We start from the raw sequence: 25799 nt of genomic DNA, 5'->3' as shown, positions 1-25799 counted from the left end.
CCGCTGCGTGCCGCCGTGCTTGGGGCAGTGAAATGACTAGAGCCAGCCCTGCTCTGCTGTCCCAGGGTTACGTGCCTCCTCTGCAGATCCCTGATTCTCTTCCATTCCTCACTCTATCCCTGCTTCAGCCTCCCTTTCTGACAAAAAAAATCACATCCCGCTCTCCGAGACTGCAGCATTCCCCTCTGGGGTCCACCATTCTCCCCTCAAAGTATTCTGCTTTCTCATGCCCTGTTCTAAAACATCTCCAACCCTTCTCCGGACAAGGTATTATAACCTCCAGCAGGTCCAGGTAATTCTCAGCATGAGGTGGAACTGGACAAGAAACTCCAAGGTAAGTTTTGTATGAAATCTAGGGGGCTGGACCAATGCCAATGTACACTAGCTGAAGATCTGGTTGTGGAAATAAGCTATATTATAGCATCATATTCTTAACGATGCATCTGATGAAGTGGGCTGTAGCCCACGAAAGCTTATGCTCAAATAAATTTGCTAGTCTCTAAGGCAGGGGTCCCCAATGTGGTGCCCACGGGCACCATGGTGCCCGCCGGGGCATCTAAGTGCGCCCACGTACTGACCAGAGGATGAGCATCCACTGAAATGCCGCTGACAAGCTGCATCATCCAAAAGTGTCACCTTTGAAATGCCACCAATTTTCGGCAGTATTTTAGCGGCGATGCCTCTGGATGATGATGCTTGTCGGCAGCATTTCAGCGGCGACACCTATTGACGTTGCCGCTTGTCAGCGGAATTTCGGTGGCTGCTCGTCCGCCACCACAGTCCTCCATGGCTCATCGTCTGGCAGGCGCCAGACGAAAAAGGTTGGGGACCACTGCTCTATGGTGCCACAAGTACTCCTGTTCTTTATTCTTAACTGGCAGAATCTTCCAGATCATAATTAAAGTCCGTAGTCACATATGTACTTATCTGTTTAGAATCAGATAATAATAGGTCACACTTTATATTAAGGTTCAATTTAAAAATAGTTAATAAATGATTAATAGATGTTTTAATAAATAACCAAATGACTGTCAAAGAGTTCCATTGGTTAACAGACTACGTATAACCATCTATCTGTTTCATAGCTTTAAGACCAGAAGGAACCATTAGATCTCAGGGGGTCTTGAGGCTATTACCTGGGGGGTCATGAGCTGTCAGCCTCCACCCTAAACCCCGCTTTGCCACCAGCATTTATAATGGTTAAATTAAAAACACTTTTTTATATATTTCTCGGGGGGGTTGCACTCAGAGGCTTGCTGTGCAAAAGGGGTCACCAGTAAAAAAGTTTGAGAGCCACTGCATGAGATCATTTAGTCTGACCTCCTGGATAAAACAACTCATACTGGTCATGTCTGTAACATGCTTATAATACCCAATCATGTATTAACTTTTTGTCAGCCTGTCATAAACATACAGTTAAGGGTTAATTCCTCTTTGACCTGTAAAGGGTTAAGAAGCTCACATAACCTAGCTGACACCTGACCAGAAGGACCAATAAAGGGACAAGATACTTTAAAATCTGAAAGGGGAAAAAGTGTTTTGTCTGTGCAGGGTGTGTGCTTTTTGCTGGACACAGAGAAAGAAGGAGCCATCCCACTCTTGTAGGGTAGTGAGAATCTAGAGAAGGAATGTATTAGATTATTGTTATTTTCTATTTGTGATTTCTTCTGAAAAATAGAGGGAGGATAAAATTGGGTTCTTTGTGTAACTTTAAAGTTTTGCCCAGAGGGAAACTGTCTGTGTTTTGAATCTGTCTGTGAGATTATCTTGCATTCTATCTCGCAGAGGTATTCCTTTCATCTTTTTCTTTAATTACAATTCTTCTTCTAAGAACCTGATTGATTTTTTATTGTTTTAAGAGCCAAGGGTTTTGGATCTGTGTTCACCAGGACTAATTGGTGAGGGTATACTCTCGAGCCTGCTCAGGAAAAGGGGTGTAAGGACTTGGGAGGGGGGATTTCCTGCCCAGGAAAGGGTGGAGGGTTAGGGACTTGGGAAATATTTGGGGAAAGGCAGAGTTCCAAGTGGCTCTCCCCTAAGATTTGGAACACGCTTGGTGGTTGTAGCTTACTGTTAACCTAAGCTGGTAAATAAGCTTAGGGGGTCTTTCATGCAGGTCCCTACATCTGTACCCTAAAGTTCAGAGTGGGGAGGGAACCTTGACAAAGCCATTTATACATTTAACTCTATCCTAAAGTTTGACTGAAACGTATATACGTTTAATATGAGATTTTAATGATTATAGGTGATAACAGGTGGAGTACAAATAATGAAAATTAATTATATAGTTTCAGGAAATAACCCAGGTCATTAGACAGCAAAAATTACATTGGTACTAGGTGGACCTATTGTACTCTACTGGGAATAACATATATCCCGAGAAAATCCTGTTGTTATTGTTATTTACTATTTGTATTAAAGTAGCATCTAGACACGTGAACCGAGATCAGGGCCTTGCTATGCTAAACACTGTCCAGATTCTAAGAATAGTTAGAAACAGTCCTTGCATCAGAGTTTACAACCTAAATAGACAACAGATGGAGAAAAGGATTACTACCACCATTTTACAGATGGAGAACTGAGGCACACAGACTTGCCAAAGGTCACGCAGGTAGTCTGTGGCAGAGCAGGAATTGAACTCAGACCCCAGTTCAGTACCTTGCCCAAGGGGTCCATCCTTCCTCTCCAATACAGATGAAATTGTTAGCAATAATTACACCAATAATTTTATTTCTTACCGGCTCTCCCACCCCAACTATACATCAAAAGTAACTCCCCTGGAGCCAGTGTGGAAATGGGATCAGAATTAGGCTCAAAGGGTATTTCCTGTGTGACCTTGGGCAGACTTTGGCCTATAGGGGTGAGAATTGCAGCGCACTCTAGTGTGCTGTGCTCTAACTACCCCATGTGGATGCTGCTGGCATGAACTAAAGGGTAACTAGTTCACATTTGCACAGCCTGTATGAAAGACAACTATATTAACATGAACTACTTAACTTTTAGTCCACCCCAGCAGCAACCACATGAGCCAACTGGAATGCAACAATTTGGTGTATTCTACAATTCACGCCCCCCGGAGTCCATATTGTGGTGCAGTGTAGACCAGAGGTTCTCAAACTGGGGGTCAGGACCCCTCAGGGGGTCGTGAGGCTATTACATGGAGGGTCATGACCTGTCAGTCTCCACCCCAAACCCCGCTTTGCCTCCAGCATTTACAATGGTGTTAAATATATAAAAAGGTGTTTTTAATTGATAAGAGGGGGTCACACTCAGAGGCGTACTATGTGAAAGGGGTCACCAGTATAAAAATTTAGGAACCACTGGTGTAGACATAGCCTGAGTCTCTGCGTGGCTCAGGTCTCTATCTATGGAATCGCAGTGCCCTGCCTCACAGAAGTACCGTGAGAAAAAAATATACTGAAGATTGTGAGGCAATCAGTAATGGAGTAATTGCAGTAACGGAGGCCACATACATGCTTAAGATCCTTTACGCACAAGATGGTTAGCTAAAGATTTGTAAAGATTTTACTCACCACAAAACTGGTCTGTTCTCCATGGCCCAACAGTGACGTTGGCTGCCTGGCAGCTCTCGGTGTAGGCACCGAGAACCCCACACAGCACAGTCCGATTCCCCCTGGACATGCAGAGGTCATACATACAGTTTTCCACCAATCCTGTCTGGGATCGGGCCTGAGCGCAGGCTGCGAAGGGGCCTGGAGACATTTTCGTAATGCCGCAGTAGTCGTGGCCAGAATAAAGAGCCTGTTCAGCACTGGGACAAGAAGGCAGCGCTTGGTCCTCTGCACACTGGCGCCTCTCACCCTTCACCTGCCAGCTTGTGGCAAAGAGAGCAGCTGACGTGACTAAGGTGCCATCTGGAGTCTGGAAGTCATCGGAGGGGTCACCAGTCAGTGTCCCGCACAGGCCGCAGGTGAAGTTATGGTAAGTCGAGGGCACGGTAACCTCCACACGTTGAATCCCGTCATAGGAAATCTCCACCCCAAAATCAGTAGCAACTTTCACAGAGAAGCCATTCTGGTGCACTTGGATCTTGCCATTGAGAAGCGTGACCGGAAGGAGAGACTTTATCCCATTCACCTAGCAGGGGATTGATGAGAATAAAACATTGAGCTCTTCTCTAGCGATCTTCATTATAAAGTACTCGAGAGGCATTGGGCCAGATCCTCAGCTGGTATAAATCCGCACAGTTCTATTGCCTTCAGCTGAGTTACACTGATTTACAACAGCTGAGGATCATGCTTACTAGCTTATTTCTCCTCATGGCCTCGCCTTATAATCTCTAAGAATCTACATGGGGAGCACATTTCCGAGAGAAGAGGGCTCTTTAATCCAGCAGACAAAAAGGCAGAATAAGAATCAATGCTTGGGAGCTGAAGAGAAAGAAATTCAGAGCTGAAATGAGATGCATTTTTTTAACAGTGAGGGGAATTAACTATTGGAACAACTGACCTAGCAATGCTCCATCGCCAAGAATCTTTACAGTAAAACTAGACATCTCTTTTAAACATATACGCTCACCTTAACCAGAAGTTATAGGACTGATGAAGCAATCAGTGGGTGAAATTCTGAGGCCATGCTTAATGATCATAAGGGACCATCCTTCTAGCCAGAAAAATCTATGAATATATAGCATCTAAAGACCTGAAAGGGTTGTTTTTAGGACTGGATTTTTTTAAATTTACGTTAGAAATCCAGGTTGTGCTTGCCTGTTTTTTTCCTGAAAGACCCTATGGTCAAGCAGAAAACTGAGAGGATTATGGCATTACAGACCCCATGCTAGTAAACCAGACTGATTGAGAAGGGAAGAAAATTTCATTGAGACTGTTTAAAACTCTGTTTTGTTTGCTTTTTTTATTAACTCCTGTTCAACTCAGAATCAAAGAATCTCAGGGTTGGAAGGGACCTCAGGAGGTCATCTAGTCCAACTCCCTGCTCAAAGCAGGACCAACTCCAACTAAGTCATCCCAGCCAGGGCTTTGTCAAGCCTGACCTTAAAAACCTCTAAGGAAGGAGATTCCACCACCTCTCTAGGTAACCCATTCCAGGGCTTCACCACGCTCCTAGTGAAAAAGTTTTTCCTAATATCCAACCTAAACCTCCTCCATTGCAACTTGAGACCATTACTCCTTGTTCTATCATCTGGTACCACTGAGAAAAGTCTAGATCCATCCTCTTTGGAACTCCCTTTCAGGTAGTTGAAAGCAGCTATCAAATCCCCCCTCATTCTTCCCTTCTGCAGACTAAACAATCTCAGGCCATGTCTACATCTAAAATTTTGCAGCGCTGGTTGTTACAGCTGTATTAGTACAGCTGTATAGGGCCAGCGCTGCAGAGTGGCCACACTTACAGCAACCAGCGCTGCAAGTGGTGTTAGATGTGGCCACACTGCAGCGCTGTTGGGCGGCTTCAAGGGGGGTTCGGGGAACTCGAAAGCAAACCGGGAAAGGAGACCAGCTTCGCCGCGGTTTGCTCTCGCGTTCCCCGAACCACCCTGCAAACCGCAGGGAAGGAGACCTGCTTGCTCGGGGAACGCGAGAGCAAGCCGGGGAAGGAGACCAGCTTGATTACCAGAGGCTTCCTCAGGTATGCTGGGATACCTGCTTATTCCACGGAGGTCAAGAAAAGCGCTGGTAAGTGTCTATACTTGATTACCAGCGCTGGATCACCAGCGCTGGATCCTCTACACCCGAGACAAAACGGGAGTACGGCCAGCGCTGCAAACAGGGAGTTGCAGCGCTGGTGGTGCCCTGCAGATGTGTACACCTCCTAAGTTGCAGCGCTGTAACTCCCTCACCAGCGCTGCAACTTTCTGATGTAGACAAGCCCTCAGTTCCCTCAGCCTGTCCTCTTAAGTCACGTGCTCCAGACCCCTAATCATTTTTGTTGCCCTCCGCTGAACTCTTTCCAATATTTCCACATCATTCTTGTTCAGCAATTCGAGTTCAGCAGTCTCTCTTTGGAGTCTTCACACAAAAGAATAAATGGACACAAATCTGACATCAGGAATCATAACATTCAAAAACCAGTGGGAGAACACTTCAGCCTCTCTAACCATTCAGTGACAGACTTGAAGGTGGCAATTTTGCAACAAAAAAACTTCAAAAACAGACTCCAAAGAGAGACTGCTGAACTCGAATTAATATGCAAATTAGATACAATTAACTCAGGCCTAAACAGAGACTGGGAATGGTTGGGTCATTATACTAATTGAATCTATTTCCCTATGTTAAGTTCTCCTCACACCTTCTATGGGTCATCTTAATTATCACTTCAAAAGTTTTTTTTTCCTCCGGCTGATGACAGCTCATCTCACTTGATTAGACTCTTCCTGTTGGTATGCACACTTCCACCTTTTCATGTTCTCTGTATGTATAAATATCTCCTGTCTGTGTGTTCCATTCTATGCATCCAAAGAAGTGAGCTGTAGCTCACGAAAGCTCATGATGAAATAAATTTGTTAGTCTCTAAGATGCCACAAGTGCTCCTGTTCTTTTAACAGGAGAAAGAAGACACTTGGGAGAAAATAATCTCTTTGCCAAGCAGACTGCACGTTTACCTCCTGGGACAATGTGGTAATTTTATGTAATATTTTTCTCAGTGATATGCCTGGCAATGACTTCCTTGACTAGGGATAAGACGCTGCTATTGGGACAGAGCAGGAGATGTGAAGTGTTTGTGTCACTAACCTGTCTGTGGTGGTAGGAAGGAGCTGTTAACTGGCTGAAACTGACCCATTTTAATAGAGGCTCCAAAAAGACAATGGTGAACCCAAGGACTGAACAATGGACACCTAACAAAGGGAAACTTGGGCAGATGAGACATGTGAACTTAGCAGGAGTCCTGCAGGAGGAGATCAGTGGACCAAAGGGTGTCTGGTAGCTGTCTTAGGAGCTGCGCTTTGGAAAGATACAGGCTGGGACTGACAGCGAGGGAGGCCAAGCCAAATGGATTCTGCAGCAGCCCTGATGTTGGGCAGTCTGAATTCTGCCTCCACTTTTGCTTCTCTGCACTAAGCTGACGACTTCAGTGCTGGGCTCCAGTTGATGAATAAACCCAGCTCTGATGTAAAAGGGCTGCCTGGCATCACTGCAGACACTCACTGAGGTGCACTGGTCCCTGAAAAAGGTAAAAGTTTCTGACCAGGAGTCTGCCTCAGTTGGACTCACTGGCCAGAGCTCCCGGCATGAAGCAGGAGGGCTGGAGCCCTGAGGCTCGGCCATGGCCTGCCCTTAAAGACGTGTGGGAACCCTTGTGGGGCTGGCACAGTGATGGGGTTCCTTCAAGGGACGGTTTAAAAGCTGGGACCTAGCAGAGATCCTGTGGATTTGTGACCTCTACGCCAGTGTCTTCCCAATGGAGTACTTAGGTGTCCTGAGAGCTGGTGGGGCAAGGGGCAGGTGAGGAATGGAGCTGGGGGGAAAGGGATGTGGGCAGATGAGGGAGGACCTAAGAAGCAAGGGGGGCTGAGGGGCAAGCAAGGGGGGCTGTAGGTGATGGGGGAAGGGGGCGAGAGGGGAGAAGAGAGGGGGCTGAGGGGCATGATAACAACGCTCAGTTCTTTCCTGCTTCTTTCCTGTCATCTCCTCTGCGCGTGCGCAGCTGGAAGAGCCCAACGGCCCCAGCGCGAGGCTGGAGCAGATGGGGTGGGATGGCGCTGAGGGGAGCACGCCCAGGGATCTCCCGCCCCTCTCGTTCGCTGGCAACGGCAACTGGAAGGAGAGAGGGAGGAGCTAAATCCTGACTGGGGGCAGAGCGGGGCTGGGGCAGGAGGGCGCCGGGGGTAGTACAGGAGGGGCTGGAGTGGGAGGGCACCGGGGGGCAGTACGGGAGCCAGGGGCCAGGGCAGGAGGGCGCCGGGGGGCAGTACAGGAGGGGCTGGAGTGGGAGGGCGCCGGGGGGCAGTACGGGAGCCAGGGGCCACGGCAGGAGGGCGCCGGGGGGCAGTACAGGAAGGGCTGGAGTGGGAGGGCACTGGGTGAGCAGTAGGGAAGGGACTGGGGTGGGAGGGCACTGGGGGAGCAGTAGAGGAGGGACTGGGGTGGGAGGGCACTGGGGGGACAGTATGGGAGGGGCTGGAGTGGAAGGGACACTGGGGACAGTATGGGAGGGGCTGGGGCAGGAGGGCACCGGGGGGTAGTATGAGAAGGGCCGGGGTGGGAGGGCACTGGGGGGCAGTATGCTAGGGGCTGGAGCGGGAGGGCACTGGGGGAGCAGTACGGGAGGGGCTAGAGTGGAAGGGACACTGGGAACAGTATGGGAGGGGCCGGGGTGGGAGGGCACTGGGGGGCAGTACGGGACGGGCTGGAGCGGGAGGTCACTGGGGGGCAGTATGGGAGGGGCCGGGGTGGGAGGGCACTAGGGAGCAGTATGGGAGGGGCTGGAGCAGGAGGGCACTGGAGGGCAGTATGGGAGGGGCTGGGGCAGGAGGGCACCGGGGGGTAGTATGAGAAGGGCCGGGGTGGGAGGGCACTGGGGGGCAGTATGCTAGGGGCTGGTGGGAGGGCACTGGGGGACAGTACAGGAGGGGCTGGCGGGAGGGCACTGGGAGACAGTACGGGAGGGGCTGGAGCGGGAGGGCACTGGGGGGCAGTATGGGAGGGGCCGGGGTGGGAGGGCACTGGGGGGCAGTATGGGAGGGGCTGGAGCAGGAGGACACTGGGGGACAGTATGGGAGGGGCTTGTGTTGCTAGGGGGCTGTGGGAGTATGAAGACAGAGCAGTTACATTGGGGCTGGGCTTATGTCATGGAGCCCCCAACTCACCGTGATGTGTCCAGTGGCTCCCCTGGCCATGGCGATGTCCTGCCCATAGACTGTCACCCGGACACGGTGGGTCCAGGGTGCCCCCTGTGCCGCTCCTGGCTCCTCACTCTCTGTCTCCACCTGGAATGGTGCTAGGCCAGAGGGATGCGGGCGGGCACACAGCTGTGACAGCATGTGGGTGCAGGCCCCCTGGAAGTGGTAGAGTCGCCCGTCGAAGGTGCTGTAGTGCTTCCCTCCCCATGCCTGGCAGGCTGCTCGGCTGATGGGCTGACACACGTGGTACCAGGAGGCTGGGTGGCAGGCCTCATCCAGGGAGCAACCCCTTTCATGGCATGTCACCCCGTCCTCCCCATACATGCACTGGCACCGGCGCTTGCACGTCTGGTCGCTCCAGAAGAAAGTGCCGGGGGGCAGGAAGTTGGCTGCAGAGAGAGAGAGAGCAGGAGATGTGAGTCTGTGCCCATCTGGGTGGGCAGATGAGGCAGGCAGCAGCCGCCTGGGCCTAGGTAAAGGGAGACAGAAGGATGCGGCATGTAAGCGTTGTTTGTTAGAGAGGGCCTGGAAGGCTGGTTCTTGAGAAGGTTGGGGCTAGAAAGAGGGATGCACTAGAAGGGAACAGAGAGATGGGGCGAGCAATGGGAGGGGAGGAAGGTGCCGGGAGATGGACGGGATGGATGAGGGAATGGGTCAGGAGGTGTTAGGGTGCCTGGGAGAGAGACTTAGACAGAGACAAAGGGCCAGAGCATCCAGGCTTACATGCTTCACGGAAATCCTTGATGAGGTCAAAGCGGGGTGTGTGGATCAGAGATGAGAAGAGACAGGGGGCTTAGCCAAAGCAAGTGCAAGGTGCAGTCTGTAATATACTGGTGTGAGAGAGATGTTGCCGCCCCCAACTGGACGGCAGTGCTGCGGCCTCTGCCACTCACCGTTGTAGACACAGCCGTTGGGCACAGCGAAATGGTCCACTTGGAAGGCCCAGCGCCCCGGGCTCTTGATGTTGCTCATTGAACTGATCTTCAGGATGCTTGGGGTCCGTGAGCCAGGGATGTTGAAGTAATTTTTGGACCCACCACTGTTAAATCCAGCCTGAGAGGGGAATGAACAGGAGCAGGATCATAGGAAGGTGGCAATTGTTTGTGCCAGAGAGAGACATGACTCCAGTGCTGTGGATCCAGCTCCATGGGCAGCCAGAACACAGGATACACATGAGTCCTGGCAGTGCCAGGCAGTCCATGATGGGGCATCTGCAGGCCACCAGGATCATCGGGAGAATCAGTTTTTGTACCTCTGTCCCCTACTGGGCAGGAACAGGAGCACTGCAATGGGTCCCACCAACTGGAAAAGTACCCAAGGGTAATGACTCATCACTTCTGTGACCACTAAACTACAGTTCACTCCAAGAGCTACAAATACAAATGAAGGGACTCCCAGTCCTCCCACTTCAACCATTGACCCCCACTCTTCTACTAGAGCTGGGATTGAACCCAAGAATCCTGACTCCCAGCCCCCTGCTCTAACCCACTAGACCCCACTGCCTCCCATGCTGTGAATAGACTCCAAGAGCCCAGGAGTCCTGACTCACATGCTTTAATGAAACTAGAACTCAGGGCCTGGATCTTAGTCTCCTTTCCTAATCATTAGTACTAAGGTGACAGGGGCTTCTGAGTCCAGTAGGTAGCTACACGCATGATAGTATATGGGAATGGATGGATGGATAGACAGACAAATGCTGCCTTCCATAATAGAGAGATGACTCTTCTAGGCCTATGTCCACTGAAAGTGTTACCCATGTGTGCTGAACACACCTTCTCAGCCTCCCAGTTTTCCAGCCTGGAGGAATGAGGCGAGACCTACCTGAGCTGGGATGCCCCCTAATCCAGTATGCGGGTCCCCACCACTCGCCGCCCCTGTTGTCCACTGGATGTCACTGTAGTGCAGCATGATGAAGGACAGGTCGCCGTCGGTGGTTAGAACCACTTGGAAGGTGTTCACCTACAATAGTGCAGCCACCGCGAGGAAGATAATCGGTGAAAATTCACAAACCAACACCTAAGACCAAGCTCTTCTCTCCACATGCCAGGTGTAGTCCCATGTTCACCCCTGACCCCCACTTGTGTGGGAAGGAAGTTCAGATGCCATGAACTAATCAACGCTTGGTCTCTTTGCTGAGGTGGACAATAGAATCATAGAATATCAAGGTTGGAAGGGACCTCAGGAGGTATCTAGTCCAACCCCCTGCTCAAAGCAGAACCAATCCCCAGACAGATTTTTACCCCAGTTCCCTAAATGGCCCCCTCAAGGATTGAACTCACAACCCTAGGTTTAGCAGGGCAGTGCTCAAAACACTGAGTTATCCCTCTACAATGAACGGGTTAAATTAGTGTTAGTGACAGGAAAAGGTGGGTTGTCATGTCAATGCCTGTCCCCTAGGAGATGTGCTGAGAACCACCACACTCACTCCAGACAAGCCACCAAACAGGCCACCAGATGAGAATAATGAGGTATTCAGTGAAACAATTGTTGAATATTTTGGAGGTTATGAACCAGATTCTGATCTCAGCTCATATAAATCAAGAGCATCTCAATTATATTCAGTGGGGTTACTCCTGATCTACCCCAGGCTGAGTGATAATAGCATTGAGCCTTGCGCTCAGGCACCTTTCAGTTCTCTGGCCTGAGGAGCTCTGCAAGCTGGTTTCATTGTCTTTGAAAACTAATGTTCCTAACAATGTATCTAATGAAGATTTATCAAGACGGTTATTGTGTGTTTAATTATAAACAGGCATTTGTTTAATGCACATTAATGTAGGAGGTCATAGAGAGCTAGATGCTTAACGGGTGTAAATCAACATGGATTTCCAGGTAGCAGTGCCAGTTCACTCCAGTTGAGGATCTGGCCCCAAAGCACCACCCTCACCCCCCCCCTTTCAGTTGCTGTGAGAATTCCAGCTGTGACCCAGCAGCTGGCTTTAGCGAAATCTCTGTTTCCGGCCAGTTTTCCTGGAAAGCTCAGATCCCCTGGCTGAGGTAGTACAGGGGAGGGCGTAAGGAGCCACTCATTCAGTGGAGCCACTGAGCCATGCAGACCCTGCCAAAGGCTCACACCATTCACAGCTAGACATTGCACAATACGGATTCAAGATAAACACAAGCCCACTCCTGCCGCTCCCACTGAGCTCAGCCACTGGACCACACACTCCCAGAGGTGGGGAGAGAAATAGAATCTAGGAGTTTTGACTCCCAGCCCCTCTGCTCTAACCATTACACCTCACTCCATCCCCAAAGCTGGAACTAGAACCCACGAGTCTGGAATCCGTGTCCCTGCTGTTTTAGCCACTAGACTCACTTTTCCCAGATTAGGGGAAAGAACCCAGGAGTCCTGACTCCCAGGCCCTTCCAGTTCTAACTACTATACCCCACTGCCCTCCCAGAGATGAGGTAGAACGTAGGAAGCCTGGCTCCAGGCCTTCCCCACTCCACTATAACCAAGACCCTCTGGTACTTTACCTTGGAGGATTTGGAGCCATAGAAGGTCACACGGTCCCAGGTGGCCACAAAGAGCCAGGCCGCGGTGAACTCTTCGTGGGGGAAGTAGGTGTTGATGTCAGCCGTGACTCTCTGCAAGAGCTGCGGGTCTCGGCTCTGCCGGAAACACACCTCGCCCGTGATGCGGTTATCCACATCCGCCCAGAATGGCGCCACAAAGGCCCGGCCATCGGTCAGTGGGAAAGAGTCGGGTGTGAATTGGTTCACAGGGACGCCAAACGACACCACACCATTATTGTTCACCTGGGGGTGGGAAAGGAGCTGAGGGTCTCTCGTTTATCACCACACATATCCATTCCCCATACTCACTGATCGATTGATCAGTCTGTCTGTCTGTCTATTTTCTATGCAGTGTCGTAGCTGTGTCGGTCCCAGAATAGAAAGACAAGGTGCGGGAGGTAATATCTTTTATATATATATTTCAGTAATATATTATGACCTGAAGAGCTCTGCGTAACCTTGAAGGCTTGTCTCTCTCACCAACTGAAATGGGTCCAATAGAAGATATTACCTCACCCATTTCGTCTATCTAGATATCCATCCCCAAACATACTGATTTCTCTGTCCCCTACGCTCTTCTGTATAGCAGCTTAGCTTTTTATATTCTTACGTGGTCCTTGCCACTGCACTCAGTGGATCTTGCAGCCTGTTTGTGTAGACTTTTTTTACTGGCTACAGAAAGGCATTTGGTGGCTAGACCTCACTGCTGCCCCCTCTAAGCACCCCACCCCTGGAGGGCAGGTAGTTCAGCCTCCCTGGCTCATTCCATCCATGTGATCTCTGCATTGGTTAAGCCAGGAGGCCATTCTGTGTTGACTGGGGGATACTGATGCCCACCTACTAAGAACTAGACTGAGACTCCATCCACTCATTTCTCAGAGGCCACCAAACAGCCTGCCAGTGGAGAAGATCATCCTTGGGTTTGGGCTGCTGAGGAGACACTCCCATGCAGAGGTGACGTGCAACTTACGTAAAGAGAGCGGTAACTTCTGCTGTAGAAGGAGAAGCTCACGGAGATGGGAATTTCAGGAGATGCCCCATCGTCTGCCTTGGGGGTTCTTCTGTCTCCGAACTTGGGTCCATATGGGTACATGAGTGTATCTGAGGAGACACAGGAGGTTACTGAACAGTGTCATGCGGAGAACCAGCTGCCTGTCTGTCTGCAACGTAGTTGTAGCCGTGTCGGTCCCAGGATATGAGAGAGACAAGGTAGGTGAGGTGATATCTCTTATTGGACCGACTTCGGCTGGTGAGAGGCAAGCTTTTGAGATACGCAAGAGCCCTTCAGGTCTGCAATAGGTAATCAGAATGTCACAGCTAAATGCAAGTTGGCACAGATTGTTTAGCAAAGGGAGTAAGCACACATTAGTGGGCAATTAATATCTGCCGTTATAGGACAAAGTGGGTTGGTGGGTTACAGATTGTTGTAATGAATCATAAAACCAGTATCGGTGAAGTCCATGACTTTAGTGTCTAGTAAAGTTAATCTTGCAGGCACTCTTCTGAAGGTGCTGTGCAGGTTATCTTTGAGGACGAGGACTGACAGGTCAAATACGGAGTGACGGCTTTGTGAAGAGTGTTCACTCACCAGTGATAGGGTGATTTTGGTTTTTGTCCCACCTTGCATTTAGCTGTGACACTCGGATTCCTTTTTCCAGACCCAAAGAAGGGTTCTGTGTAGCTCGAAAGTGTGTCTCTTTCTCCACCAGAAGACTTCATCTCCAATAAAAGACCTCACCTCACCCACCTTGTCTCTCTAGTATCCTGGTACCAACATGGCTACAACAGCACTGCATTATCTCCCTATCTATCTTGCCTATAGTGGCTATCTGTGTATTTATCTTGTCTGTCTCCCTACATAAGCAATGTGTGCATCTATCCTGTGTGTCGTGTCTACACATCACGACAGCTCCAATGCTGCACCCATCTGCCTGTGGTTCTAGAAGCCAAACATTGTGCCTCTGGGGCAGGGACTGACTCTTAGTGCTCATGCAGTGCCCAGCACAATGGGCCCCCAGTTCTCACGGAGGCCTCTGTTTGTTACTTTGATAGCAGCCATGGAGGAACAGAGAGAAGGATGTGGCTGAGGACAGTGGGAGCTGCACAGGAAGAGGTGCTCACACCCACGGTGCAGTGGGAAAGGAGCAGAGCGGAGAGTAGGGCTAGATGAGTCTTGGGAGCTGGGAAGGGAATAAGCAGAGAGGCAGTTTCTGTCAGATGGAGTGGAACTTGTGCCTGAAGTGAGCAGGGAGCTGGGAGGGGGCTGCTGAGGGTTGGGGTGATGTGGTCACCCCTCTTTATACATGGCAGTAGGTGGCAACAGCATCCTGCCCTCACTGGAGTTTGGGGGTGGCATAGAGGAAGGACCCACAATAGCTAAGATGAGAGGAGATGGAGGCTTGGATAGGATGGGATGGAGCTTAGCGATCCAGGGGACAGGCATAGCAGGAGAGTGCAAGAGGACGTATTCTGCCCAGAGTTAAGTCCAAGGAGCTCCTGGGGGCACAGAGGTCACTGCCTTGGAGTGCATTCAGTTCCACTTGGAGGTTGACCCCCCACTGGCCAGTTTCACTTGCTGCCTCTCATTCATTTTGCTCCCTGGTGGGGATCTCCAGCATGGCTGGGAAGTGTTTGCCCCAAACCATGCACCTTCCTGGTCTTAGGAGTATTGACTGGCCCCCAGCACCCTTCCCCCTGCGAACACGGACAAACACACATCACAGCTAATACCCCTCTGCTGCATGTGTGGAAATGAGGAGCGACTGCAGTCCACCTACCTGTCTCAGCCACCGCTGGCCCAGAGAGCACCTGCAATGCTAAAATCAAAGGGAGATTAACAGAGGCAGGCAGTGGCTGGGTGGCCTTGCTTTCTGGCTGAGATACTAGCCCAGGGGTCGGCAACCTTTCAGAAATGGTGTGCTGAGATTTCATTTATTCTCTCTCTAATTTAAGGTTTCGCTTGCCAGTCATACATTTTAACATTTTTAGAAGGTCTCTTTCTGTAGTCTATAATATATAACTAAACTTTTGTTATATGTAAAGTAAATAAGGTTTTTAAAATGTTAGAAACTTCATTTAAAATTAAATTAAAATGCAGAGCCCCCCAGACTGGAGGCCAGGATCCAGGCAGTGTGAGTGCCACTGAAAATCAGCTTTCTTGCCGCCTTTTGGCGTGCCATAGGTTGCCTATCCCTGTACTAGCCCAAGGCAGAAGTGCTGACAGCTGTGCAGGGACATTTTTTATTCATAGAATCATAGAAGATTAGGGTTGGAAAAGACCTCAGAAGGTCATCTGGTCCAACATCCTGCTCAAAGCAGGACCAACACCAACTAAACCATCCCAGGCAGGGCTTTGTCAAGCCGAGCCTTAAAAACCTCTAAGGAAGGAGATTCTACCACCTCCCTAGGTAACCCATTCCAGTGCTTCACCACCCTCCTAGTGAAAAAGTTTTTCCTAATATCCCACTGCAACTTGAGACCTTTGCTCCTTGTTCTGTGATCTGCCACCACTGAGAACAGCCGAGCTCCATTCTCCTTGGAACCCCCCTTCAGGCAGCTGAAGGCTGCTATCAAATCCCTCCTCACTCTTCTCTTCTGCAGACTAAATAGCTCCAGTTCCCCCAGCATCTCCTCATAAGACATGTGCCCTGGCCCCCTAATCATTTTCACAGACTAGGGCTAGCGGAGGTAGTGGCAGTGTAAGCTTCCCACTACATCTATCCATCCCCATGCACATCATCTGTCTATCTATTCCCACACATTATCTATCTATCTTTAATGTATTTGTCTGTCTTCTCTAATCTATCCATCCATTTGATCTAATCTATCTGATCTGTATAAAATCTCTCTTTTTTTGTTCTTTTTCACTGTGTTGTTCTCTCTCTCTCTCTCTTTCTCTCTCTCTCTCTCTTTCTCTCTCTCTCTCTCTCTCTCAGCCGATCTGTGTGGCATCTAGGTGCTAATCCCTTCAGCGGTCCTCCTGGATGGGCTTTTAAATTTGACCTGGCCCAGACACCCCTCCAGGGCTGAAAGGGGAGTTCAGTCTGGGGGGCCCAGTCACAATGCTTAAAGAATGAGTGTAGGGAGGGATATAAAACCTGGTGGCAATCTCTCTAGTTGGGGTGCAGAGGAACCTTTCCTGGGGGCAGATTATCCCATCACTGTGGGGTTCCTACACCTTCTCTGAAGCAGCAGGCATTGGCCACCATTAGAGACAGGATCCTCGGCCAGCTGATCCTTGGAGCTGATCTGCCCTGCTCTCAATTCCCCTAAAGTCCGATAGCTCAGTACCCACAGTGCTAACAACCTTTCCTTTAAGTCCTCCACAGAGCATCCAGCAGGGTCCCCCAGCCTGCTCAGCCCTGCCTGTCACTGAAGAATGACCTAGCAGCATTCTCTGAAGGTTTCAGGCTCTTCCCGACCAAGGCAGGAAGCGCAAACAGGCTGCCAGCAACTCCCTTGCTCTCCTATCACTGGTTCAGGCATCTCTGCAGATAGAACTGGCAGTGCCTCTCAGGGGCAGAGATGCAGTCCAGGTAATCAGGTCCCAGGCTGGTTAGGGCTTCTTAGGTCAAAAACAACATCCATCAAGCCAGAAGCCAACAGCTAGATGGATTGTCTGTGGGAAGTCAGGTACCTGAGACTCTCGGAAGTGGGCTAAGAACCCCCAATGTCCTTTCACGCAGGTCCTCAAGGAGGTGATGGTGTTCAGTCCCTACTGCCCTTGGTAGGGTTCTGGAGCTCAAAAGACGCAGGTATTCCAGTCCCATGAGCCATCTACTTTGGAGCATCTGCCCTGGATCAGAGCCAATATCCTGCCTCTGAATGTGGCTTCGGAAGAAGGGATAGTGACTGTTCTGGGGTAATCTGCCTCTAAGATTCCTTCTAACACCCCTACAGTCTAGATCCTCCCAGAGGGGAAGGGTGGCCCAGTGGTTTGTGCAATAGCCAGGGAGTTGGGAGACGGGTTCCCTGCTTGGCTTCAAACTCCCTAGGTGAGCTACAGTAAGTCATCTAGTCTCTGTTCTCCACCCATACAATGGGGATGACAGCAGTGCCCTGCCTTACAGGGCTGTGTGAAGATAAATATGTTAAAGGCTGTGAGTTACCCAGATACTAGGGTAATGGGGGCCCTAAGATAGACAGACACCCCAAAGCAGGAGAAACAATGAGGAGTCCTTGTGGCACCTTAGAGACTAACACATTTATTTGGGCATAAGCTTTTGTGGGCTAGAACCCCCTTCATCGGATGCATGAAGTGAAACATACAGGAGCAGGTATGAATAGATGAAAGGGTGGCAGTTGCTTTACCAAGTGTGAGGTCAGTCTAACGAGATAAATCAATTAACAGCAGGATACCAAGGAAGGAAAGATAACTTTTGAAGTGATAAGAGAGTGGCCCATTACAGACAGTTGACAAGAAGGTGTGAGTAACAGCAGGGAGAAAATAGTAATGGGGAAATTAAGTTTAGGTTTTGTAATGACCCAACCACTTTCAGTCTTTATTCAGGCCTAATCTGATGGTATCCAGTTTGCAAATTAATTCCAGTTCTGCAGCTTCATGTTGGAGTCTGTTTTTGAAGGATTTTTTGCTGAAGAATTGCCACTTTTAGATCTGTTATTGAGTGACCAGAGAGATTGAAGTGTTCTCCTTCTGGTTTTTGAATGTTATGATTCCTGATGTCAGATTTGTGTCCATTTATTCTTTTGTATAGTGACTGTGAGCCACTCTCTTACCACCTCAAAAGTTATTTTTCCTCCCTTGGTATCCTGCTGTTAATTGATTTATCTCGTTAGACTGACCTCACACTTGGTAAAGTAACCGCCATCCTTTCATGTATTTATACCTGTTCCTGTATTTTTCACTTCATGCATCTGATAAAGTGGGTTCTAGCCCACAAAAGCTTATGCCCAAATAAATTTGTTAGTTTCTAAGGTGCCACAAGGACTCCTCATTGTTTTTGCTGATACTGACTAACACGGCTACCACTCTCAAAGCAAGAGAGTTTATAATGGGATTCTTGGGGTTATGTTAACTAGAGCAGGCCAGAAGTGCTGTTTGGTGAAGGACTTTGTTCTGAATAGGAAAGAAATGTCCCAATTTTGAAATTCTCCACGAAGGAAAATTTTGAAAAAAAAAATTCATTTCAGGTCAATTGAAATGTTTCATTTGAACAAAACTGAAATGTTTGGATTCAATTTTGACTTTTTAAAATTTTTTGTTACATTGTTTTCTATTCTCATTCGGAATTTTAATACTTTCAAATAAAAGAGTCATTTCAAAATGAAAAGTTTAAACAGCACCTTTTGGCCTAGTTGGACCATCTCCCCCTATTTTCTTCTGAAACAAATTTCTGATGAAATTGACCTAATTTTGCAAAGCATTCTGATTTCAGTGGCTCTGTATATGCCACCTGAATATGGTTTTGTCAAAGTTTCTCTGAACAGTTCTAATTTTAACCTTTATTATTCTAACTTCTCATTATCCATCCAAATGGCTGATCTTTATTTTGCATCCTGCTAAGCTCTGGCCCTCACCGTGCCAGTGAGTTCCACGTACTAATTCTTTTGCGGAGTTTTGAATTTGCTTCTTTTCTGTGTCATTGGAAATCCCTTTGTTTTTGTGTTAAAAATCAGGGTGAATAAAATCTATCTTCTCTCTCAAAATTCATTGCACTCTGTATATTTCTCACTGCCCCTCATTTTTCCATGGCAGGCTTCTTTCACTCTTCCCAAAGCCCTTCCAAAATCATTCAATCCCAGGTTGGTACTTACCCAGTGCTAGCAGTCCTGGAAACAGCAGGTGACACTGTCTTGTCATTTCTGTCCCCTTGGCCACTTAAATCAGAAACTGTTTTGAAAACCTAAGAATTAATCATAAACATGTCTTGCATTTCCTAGTGCCTTGAACCCTGAAGGGTCATAAATTGCCTTACAGGCTGTATACACCAGGCTTGTCCCCCTTGCTGAAATGCAGCTGCCTCTGGGTGAGGAATGGCAGCTCTTTAACAGCTACTCAGCAATGCTTCACATGGATCACTCACCTAGCATTACAAGGTGGCCAGCTCTGGGGTGGGGTGCAGCAGATGTCTCTGGGAGGGGTGTGTGGTTTAAAGGTTACAGTTGAGGCTGGGAGTCAGGATTCCTGGTCCTATTCCTATGATGGAGCGTGATTTAGTAATTAGAGGGAGGACTATGACTCCCGTATTGTAGGGTCTGCCACTGGAAGTCACTTCCCCTCTCTGTGTCTCAGTTTCCCTATCGCTAAAATGAGGATGACCTCCCAGGCGTTCTAAGGTAGAACGAATTCACATTAAAGGACTCTGTGATCCTGGGATGAAAGGAACTGGAGTCAGTTCACCCACTTCTGGGTGGAGGAGCAGCACAGTGGCTCGCCCAGCACTGAAATGCAGCCCTTTCTGGGGTAAGGAGTAACAGTTGGGCAGCGATGCCACACAGAGGTCATTTTCCCAGCACTGAACTGCAGCCACAGTTGGGGTGGGCTGTGTCAGCCGTTTAACAGCCACACTGCAACTTAGATCACCTGGGGAGGGTCCAAGACGTGTTCCTTCCCTTTCCAGTGGTTCCACAAATATTCTCCTCTTAAAGCAGCATGAGATCAGCTGGAACCAAGCCATGGGAATAAAACTGCTGCCTCTTACCTGCGTTCAGTGTGGTCCCCCTAAATGCTTCTCAGTCCTGCGTGAGTGGCATGGTGTCTTTCTGCAGGGCAGGGGGGTTTATACCTAACATCTCAGGGGCGTAACTTACCGGGAGCAAATCCTGGGTGCATCATAATACTGAATAGATCCATTTTTCACCTCCAGCTCTGCTGGGACTCTTGGCAAGACCCATTTCCCCCTCCAGCTCTCTGGGCACTAATATTAAATGGATTTATTGTGTTTCTTCTCCAAAGCCCTTGGCAAGAAGCAGGGGCAATAAGGGCCACAGTATTAATGAGCTGGAAAGAGGCAGGAGTGCTAATGTCAGCGGAGGGGTTGGCTGCCCCCATGGTGTCACCACCGGACAGAGGGTGGGTTTGCCAGCGCCTTCTCCAGGGAATGCATGGACACCTCTCTCCATGCAAGGAGCCGAGGGGCAGAAGCAGAGAATGAAGCAGGTATAGATTACACGGCTAAGCCATCTTGCTGTTGGCAGCGGGGAAAGTTAATGAGTGTGGTCTAGTGGTCACAGCAGTTAGGCTGGGGAGCAAGACCCCTGGGTCTGGGAGACAAGTGGAGCCTAATGGGTTAGAGCAGGTGGGCTGGGGAATGGGATCCCTGGGTTCTATCCCTGGCTCTGGGAGAGGAGTGGGGTCTAGTGGTTATAGCAGGTGAGCTGTTGATCAAGACTCTTGGATTCCCAGCTCTGGGAGAGGAGTGGAGTCTGGTGGGTTGGAGAAGAGGGGAGGCTGGAAGCCAGGACTCCTGGGTTCTGTCCCCAGCTCTGAGAGGGGATGGGGAGTAGTGGTTCCTAGTCAGGACTGGGAGTTAAGATGGGCATGTCATTATGAATTATCCTATTGTCTTCACCAGGGCTGTCCAGGTGTCACCAAGAGCAGAATTTGGGCCATGGCTAAGTGTGAGCCAGAACAAACCCCAGACCCCTGGGGCCAGGCTGCACAGCTAACACTAGGGAGAGGGATGGTATCGGCACCTTACAAAGCAGAGCCATGCACGGAGTTTCTCAGTACGCCCATTGCTCCACCTCGGAGGATCAGCTGGAAACCACGACCCTCCACAAGGGAGGGGCCTGAGATGAGGATGAGTGGGGAAGAAGGAACTCCTAAGAGCTGGACAGAGAGGCCTGACACTCTCCTAGCTATGTGCTGGAATCAGGGCCGGCACTTCCATTTAGGCGGCCTAGGCAATCGCCTAGGGCGCCAGGATTATTGGTGGGCAGCATTTTGCCGGAGGGGGCTGCAGGCGGTTCCGGTGGAGCTGCCGCAGTCATGGCTGCGGACGGTGGGCTGCTCGCACGGCTCCGGCGGACCTCCCGCAGGCACGACTGCGGCAGCTCCACTGGAGCCGCGGGACCAGCGCTCGGGGCAGCGAAATTGCCGTGCGCCTAGGGCACTAAAACCCCTAGCACAGGTCCTGGCTGGAATTCCCCTCCTCTGCACCCCCAGTCCTTCATGACTGCACTCCCATGCCCCCATGAACCCCATTCCCCTTCTCCCTGGGGCATATTGCATTCTGGGCCCTTTCTCTCCCCATGGCCCATTGTAGTCCAGGGAGCAGCTCCCACTGATCCCTATGGGCCATGGGGCCAGCCTGGTGTTTCTTAGCCTCAAGAGGGACATGTTCCCATAGTGTCCAGGGCAACAAGACCCCCCAGACTGGGGAAGGCCTTTATGAGCCAGGTTCCCCAGTCAGACTACATCTCCCATGGTACATCATGGTGTCCCACCCTAGCATCATGGCCATTGCAGGGCCGTGGTCATCATGCGAGCTGAACCCAGCTGGGGATCCCAGCATGCAAGGGCAAAGGAAAGCACGGGGAGCCCAAACTACAGCTCCCATATGGGACTGCAGCACCATTCTCACACGAAAATATTTGGGTTGTTGGGGAAAAGACTGAAAATGTCTTAGAAATGAAACATTTCCATATGGAGCTGACATGTCGCCCACAAGACTTTTAGCAGGAAAACCTAGTGTCCAGAAAAAAGCACAAACAGACATTTCCCAGCAGTCCATGAGGTGTGCCGAGGGTCTGGTTCAGATCAGGGCAGTGCCATGGGGACTGTCCAGTTCAGGCTGGGTAGCATGCCAGTGGGACCAGTTCAGGCCAAGGGAAACATAGAATTTCAGGGTTGTAAGGGACCTTTAGGCCTTGGTTACACTGGCGCTTTACAGCACTGCAACTTTCTCTCTCAGGGGTGTGAAAAAAACACCCCCCTGACCGCTGTAAAGCGCCAGTGTAAATGGCTCCCAGCGCTGTAAGCTAATCCCCACGGGGAGGTGGAGTACCTGCAGCCCTGGGAGAGCTCTCTCCCAGCGCTGGCGCAGCGACCACACTTGCACTTCAAAGTGCTGCCGTGGGAGCGCTTTGAAGTTGCAAGTGTAGCCATACCCATAGTCCAACCCCCTGCTAAAAGCAGAGCTGTGACAAGTTTTTTTCCCATTCCTCTTCCTGGGGCCCCCTGGCAGCCCCAGTAAAGCTCAGGGAGGCTTCTAGTTTTGCAGCACCCGTGGCTTTATTTACACAATGTCCTCCCACCACCAGTGTTATGCTATGTACAAAGCCTGCAGGCCTGATCCGATCTGATCCTCTACAGAGTCTGCCCTCAGCTTGGAGACTGACCTTCCCCTGACCATTCCCCCTTCTTCTGGCTACCAGCCAGCCTTTAAAGCCCTTGAATCCTCAGGTGCAACCAATTCTAAAGGCCAGGCACCAGGCTTCTTCTCAGCCCCAATCTATTTCCCCTTATTGGGGCTGGCTAAGCAGGGTCTAATTAGGTGCATTTGCATCAGCACCCTGCTACAAGGACCAATCCCCAACTAAATCATCCCAGCCAGGGCTTCATCAAACCTGACCATAAAAACCTCTAAGGAAGGAGATTCCACCACCTCCCTAGGTAACCCAGTCCAGTGCTTCACCACTCTCCTCCTAGTGAAATAGTTTTTCCTAACATCCAACCTAGACCTCCCTCACTGCAGTTTGAGACCATTACTCCTTGTTCTGTCATCGGGTACCACTGAGAACAGCCAAGCTCCATCCTCTTTGGAATCCCCTTTCAGGTAGTTGAAAGCAGCTATCAAATCCCACCTCATTCTTCTCTTCTGCAGACTAAACAATCCCAGTTCCCTCAGCCTCTCCTTATAAGTCATGTCCTCCAGACCCCTAATCATTTTTGTTGGCCTCCACTGGACTCCCTCCAATTATTCCACATCCTTCTTGTAGTGTGGGGCCCCAAATTGGACACAGTTCTCCAGATGAGGCCTCACCAATGTTGAATAGAGGGGAATGATCACGTCCCTCCATCTGCTGGCAATGTCCTTACTTATACAGCTCAAAATGCTGTTAGCCTTCTTGGCAACAAGGGCACACTGTTGACACATATCCAGCTTCTCGTCCACTGTAACCCCCAGGTCCTTTTCTGCAGAACTGCTGCCTAGCCATTAGGTCCCTAGTCTGTAGCAGTGCATGGGATTCTTCCATCCTAAGTGCAGGACTCTGCACTTGTCCATGTTGAACCTCATCAGATTTCTTTTGGCCCAGTCCTCTAATTTGTCCAGGTTCCTCTGTATGCTATCCCTACCCTCTGGCGTATCTACCACTCCTCCCAGTTTAGTGTCATCTGGAAACTTGCTGAGGGTGCAGTCCACACCATCCTCCTAATCATTAATGAACATGTCATGAGGTCTGTTTCAGGCTGACTGCTGTGCCATGGGGTCCAGCATAGGCCAGTCGGTGTGCCATGGGGTTTGTCCAGTTCAGGCTTTGTGTGTGCCATGGGATCAGCTAAGGCTGGTGTGTGGGGGATGTGCAGGGGGTCTGGCTCAGCCCAGGTTGGGTACAATGGGGTCCAGTCCCAGCTGGCTGGCATGCCATGGGGCCTAGTTCAGGCCAAGGGACATGTCATGGGGTCAAGGCCAGGCCAGTTGGTGTATCATGATTCCCATTCTGACCAGCTGGCATGCTGTGAGGCCAGGTTCAGTCTGGGGTTTGTATCATGGGTCTGGTTCCTGGGTGAATCGGGCCAGTTGGTCCAGTCTGGCCCAGTGGCCAGATCCCATAACTGGGCACCGAGGGAACATATAGGCCCCAGCACTCATGGAAGGTGGCCCCAGCTCCGGAGCCCATAAACCCGGCTTCCTGGCGCTGGCCAGTCCCGGATTCTCTGGGTTCATTGCTTGCTGATTTCCTGCTCTCACCCCCAGGAGAGGCACAGCCTGCTCAGCCATTAACTGCCTGGGGAACAGGCCATCCGTCTCCTTCAGCCATGTGCCACAGTGTGTAATTACAAACAGTGGGAGCTCTCACCCTCCATGGCCTGCCATTGTTCTCGCCCCCACACGCTGGTGCCCATTATCCACAGGATGATTAGTCATTAGGAGCTGACTGGTGGGAGGGGGATAATGAGCTACCAGCCAAGCTGAATGAGGCTCAGCACAGTTAACTCTATGGTGTTTGTGGGAGTGGATAGATGATGTGCCGGGGGGGGGGGGGGGTGAGATAGATGATAGGGCATGTGGGAGTGGTTAGATATATGATAGGGTGTGGGGATGGTGGATAGATATTAGGGTGTGCGGGGGAGGGGATGGATGAATAGATCGATGATGGTGTGGGGGATGGGTAGATGATGAGGGGATGAATAGATGCTGTTGTGTGGGGGATTCGTACTAGATGATAGGGTGCATGGGAGTGGATAGCTCAGTGATGATGGGGGGATGGATCGATGATGGGGGGGTAGATGATAGTGGCGGGATGGATCTATGATGGTGGGGGGATGGATCGATGATGGTGAGGGGGATGGATTGATGATGGAGGGATGGATCGATGATGGGGGGATGGGTAGATGATGGTGGTGGGATGGATCAATGATGGGGGGATGGATCGATGATGGTGCAGGGATGGATGCATGGTGGGAGTTATGGGTAGATGGTGAAGGGGATGGGTAAATGATGGTGGGGGGATGGACTGATGATGGGAGTTATGGGCAGATGGGGGGATGGGTAGATGATTGTGGTAGGATGGATCTATAATGGTGGGGGATGGATACATGGTGGGAGTTATGGGTAGATGGTGGGGGGAATGGGTAGATGATGGTGGGGGCATGGATTGATGATGGGGGGTGGCTAAATGGTGGGGGGGGATGGGTAGATGGAGGGAGAATATTACCTAATAGTTGCTATGGGGAACTGACAACTTTCTCCAGCTGTGCCCCCAGCACTTCTCCTTTTGGCACGACCTGACAGCATTGCTGGTCGCTCCCTGCTGGTGTGGGCGGCGAGGGGCTGTGGTGTCATCCCTTCTCTCCCTGGACGCTTCCTCACCAGGCCACAGTCCACATCTCCCAGGGCTGGGGGAGCTGACAGCCCTGGGTACTATGGGATTATGTCTCCATTGAGGCTGAGATGCCCAGGCCTGCCCCATTGCTCTTAGGGCATTGAGGGAGCCACTCCCTGGGCTGTAGTGGGCAATGGGGCAGCCCCTGGCGAGTGAGGGGGCCCAGAATGCAGGGGCTAGTGGGAGGGGAACAGAGCTGGGAACAGCCACTCCTCCTGCTTGGGGGTGGGGTCTGGTTAGAGTAAGGGGCCCCAGGGGCAAGAAGCCTTGGGAAAGGCTGAGATGGGAAAGCAGGAGGGAACGTGGGGGGCACTGGAGGGGCAGCAGGCGCTCCCCAGCCCATCTCTTTCCACTCTGGGGATCCCACCACGACCCTGCCCCCAGCCCTTCTCTCTGCTCTGTGGATCCCCCCATGACTCTTCCACTGGCCCCTCTCTATCAGATCAAGGGTCCCGCCACC

At 50.5% G+C, this 25799-nt stretch overlaps 1 protein-coding gene across 1 annotated transcript; it reads right to left on the bottom strand.

Moving 5' to 3' along the window:
- Positions 1 to 742: 742 nt before the first annotated feature.
- Positions 743 to 20120, bottom strand: LOC127038384 (alpha-tectorin-like). The gene is made up of 9 exons (XM_050930962.1): positions 20099 to 20120; positions 15106 to 15144; positions 13299 to 13450; positions 12290 to 12571; positions 10637 to 10774; positions 9709 to 9868; positions 8783 to 9204; positions 3534 to 4098; positions 743 to 798 (listed from the first exon to the last, which is right to left on the bottom strand). The coding sequence occupies exons 1-9, from the start codon at positions 20118 to 20120 to the stop codon at positions 743 to 745; spliced, it is 1836 nt and encodes a 611-aa protein (XP_050786919.1).
- Positions 20121 to 25799: the final 5679 nt, after the last annotated feature.

This window comes from Gopherus flavomarginatus, chromosome 20 (genome assembly GCF_025201925.1).
Source record: "Gopherus flavomarginatus isolate rGopFla2 chromosome 20, rGopFla2.mat.asm, whole genome shotgun sequence".
Taxonomy (NCBI): Eukaryota; Metazoa; Chordata; order Testudines; family Testudinidae; genus Gopherus; species Gopherus flavomarginatus.
Note: the sequence above shows the minus strand (reverse complement) of the source record. Positions and strands in the feature narration are given on the sequence as shown.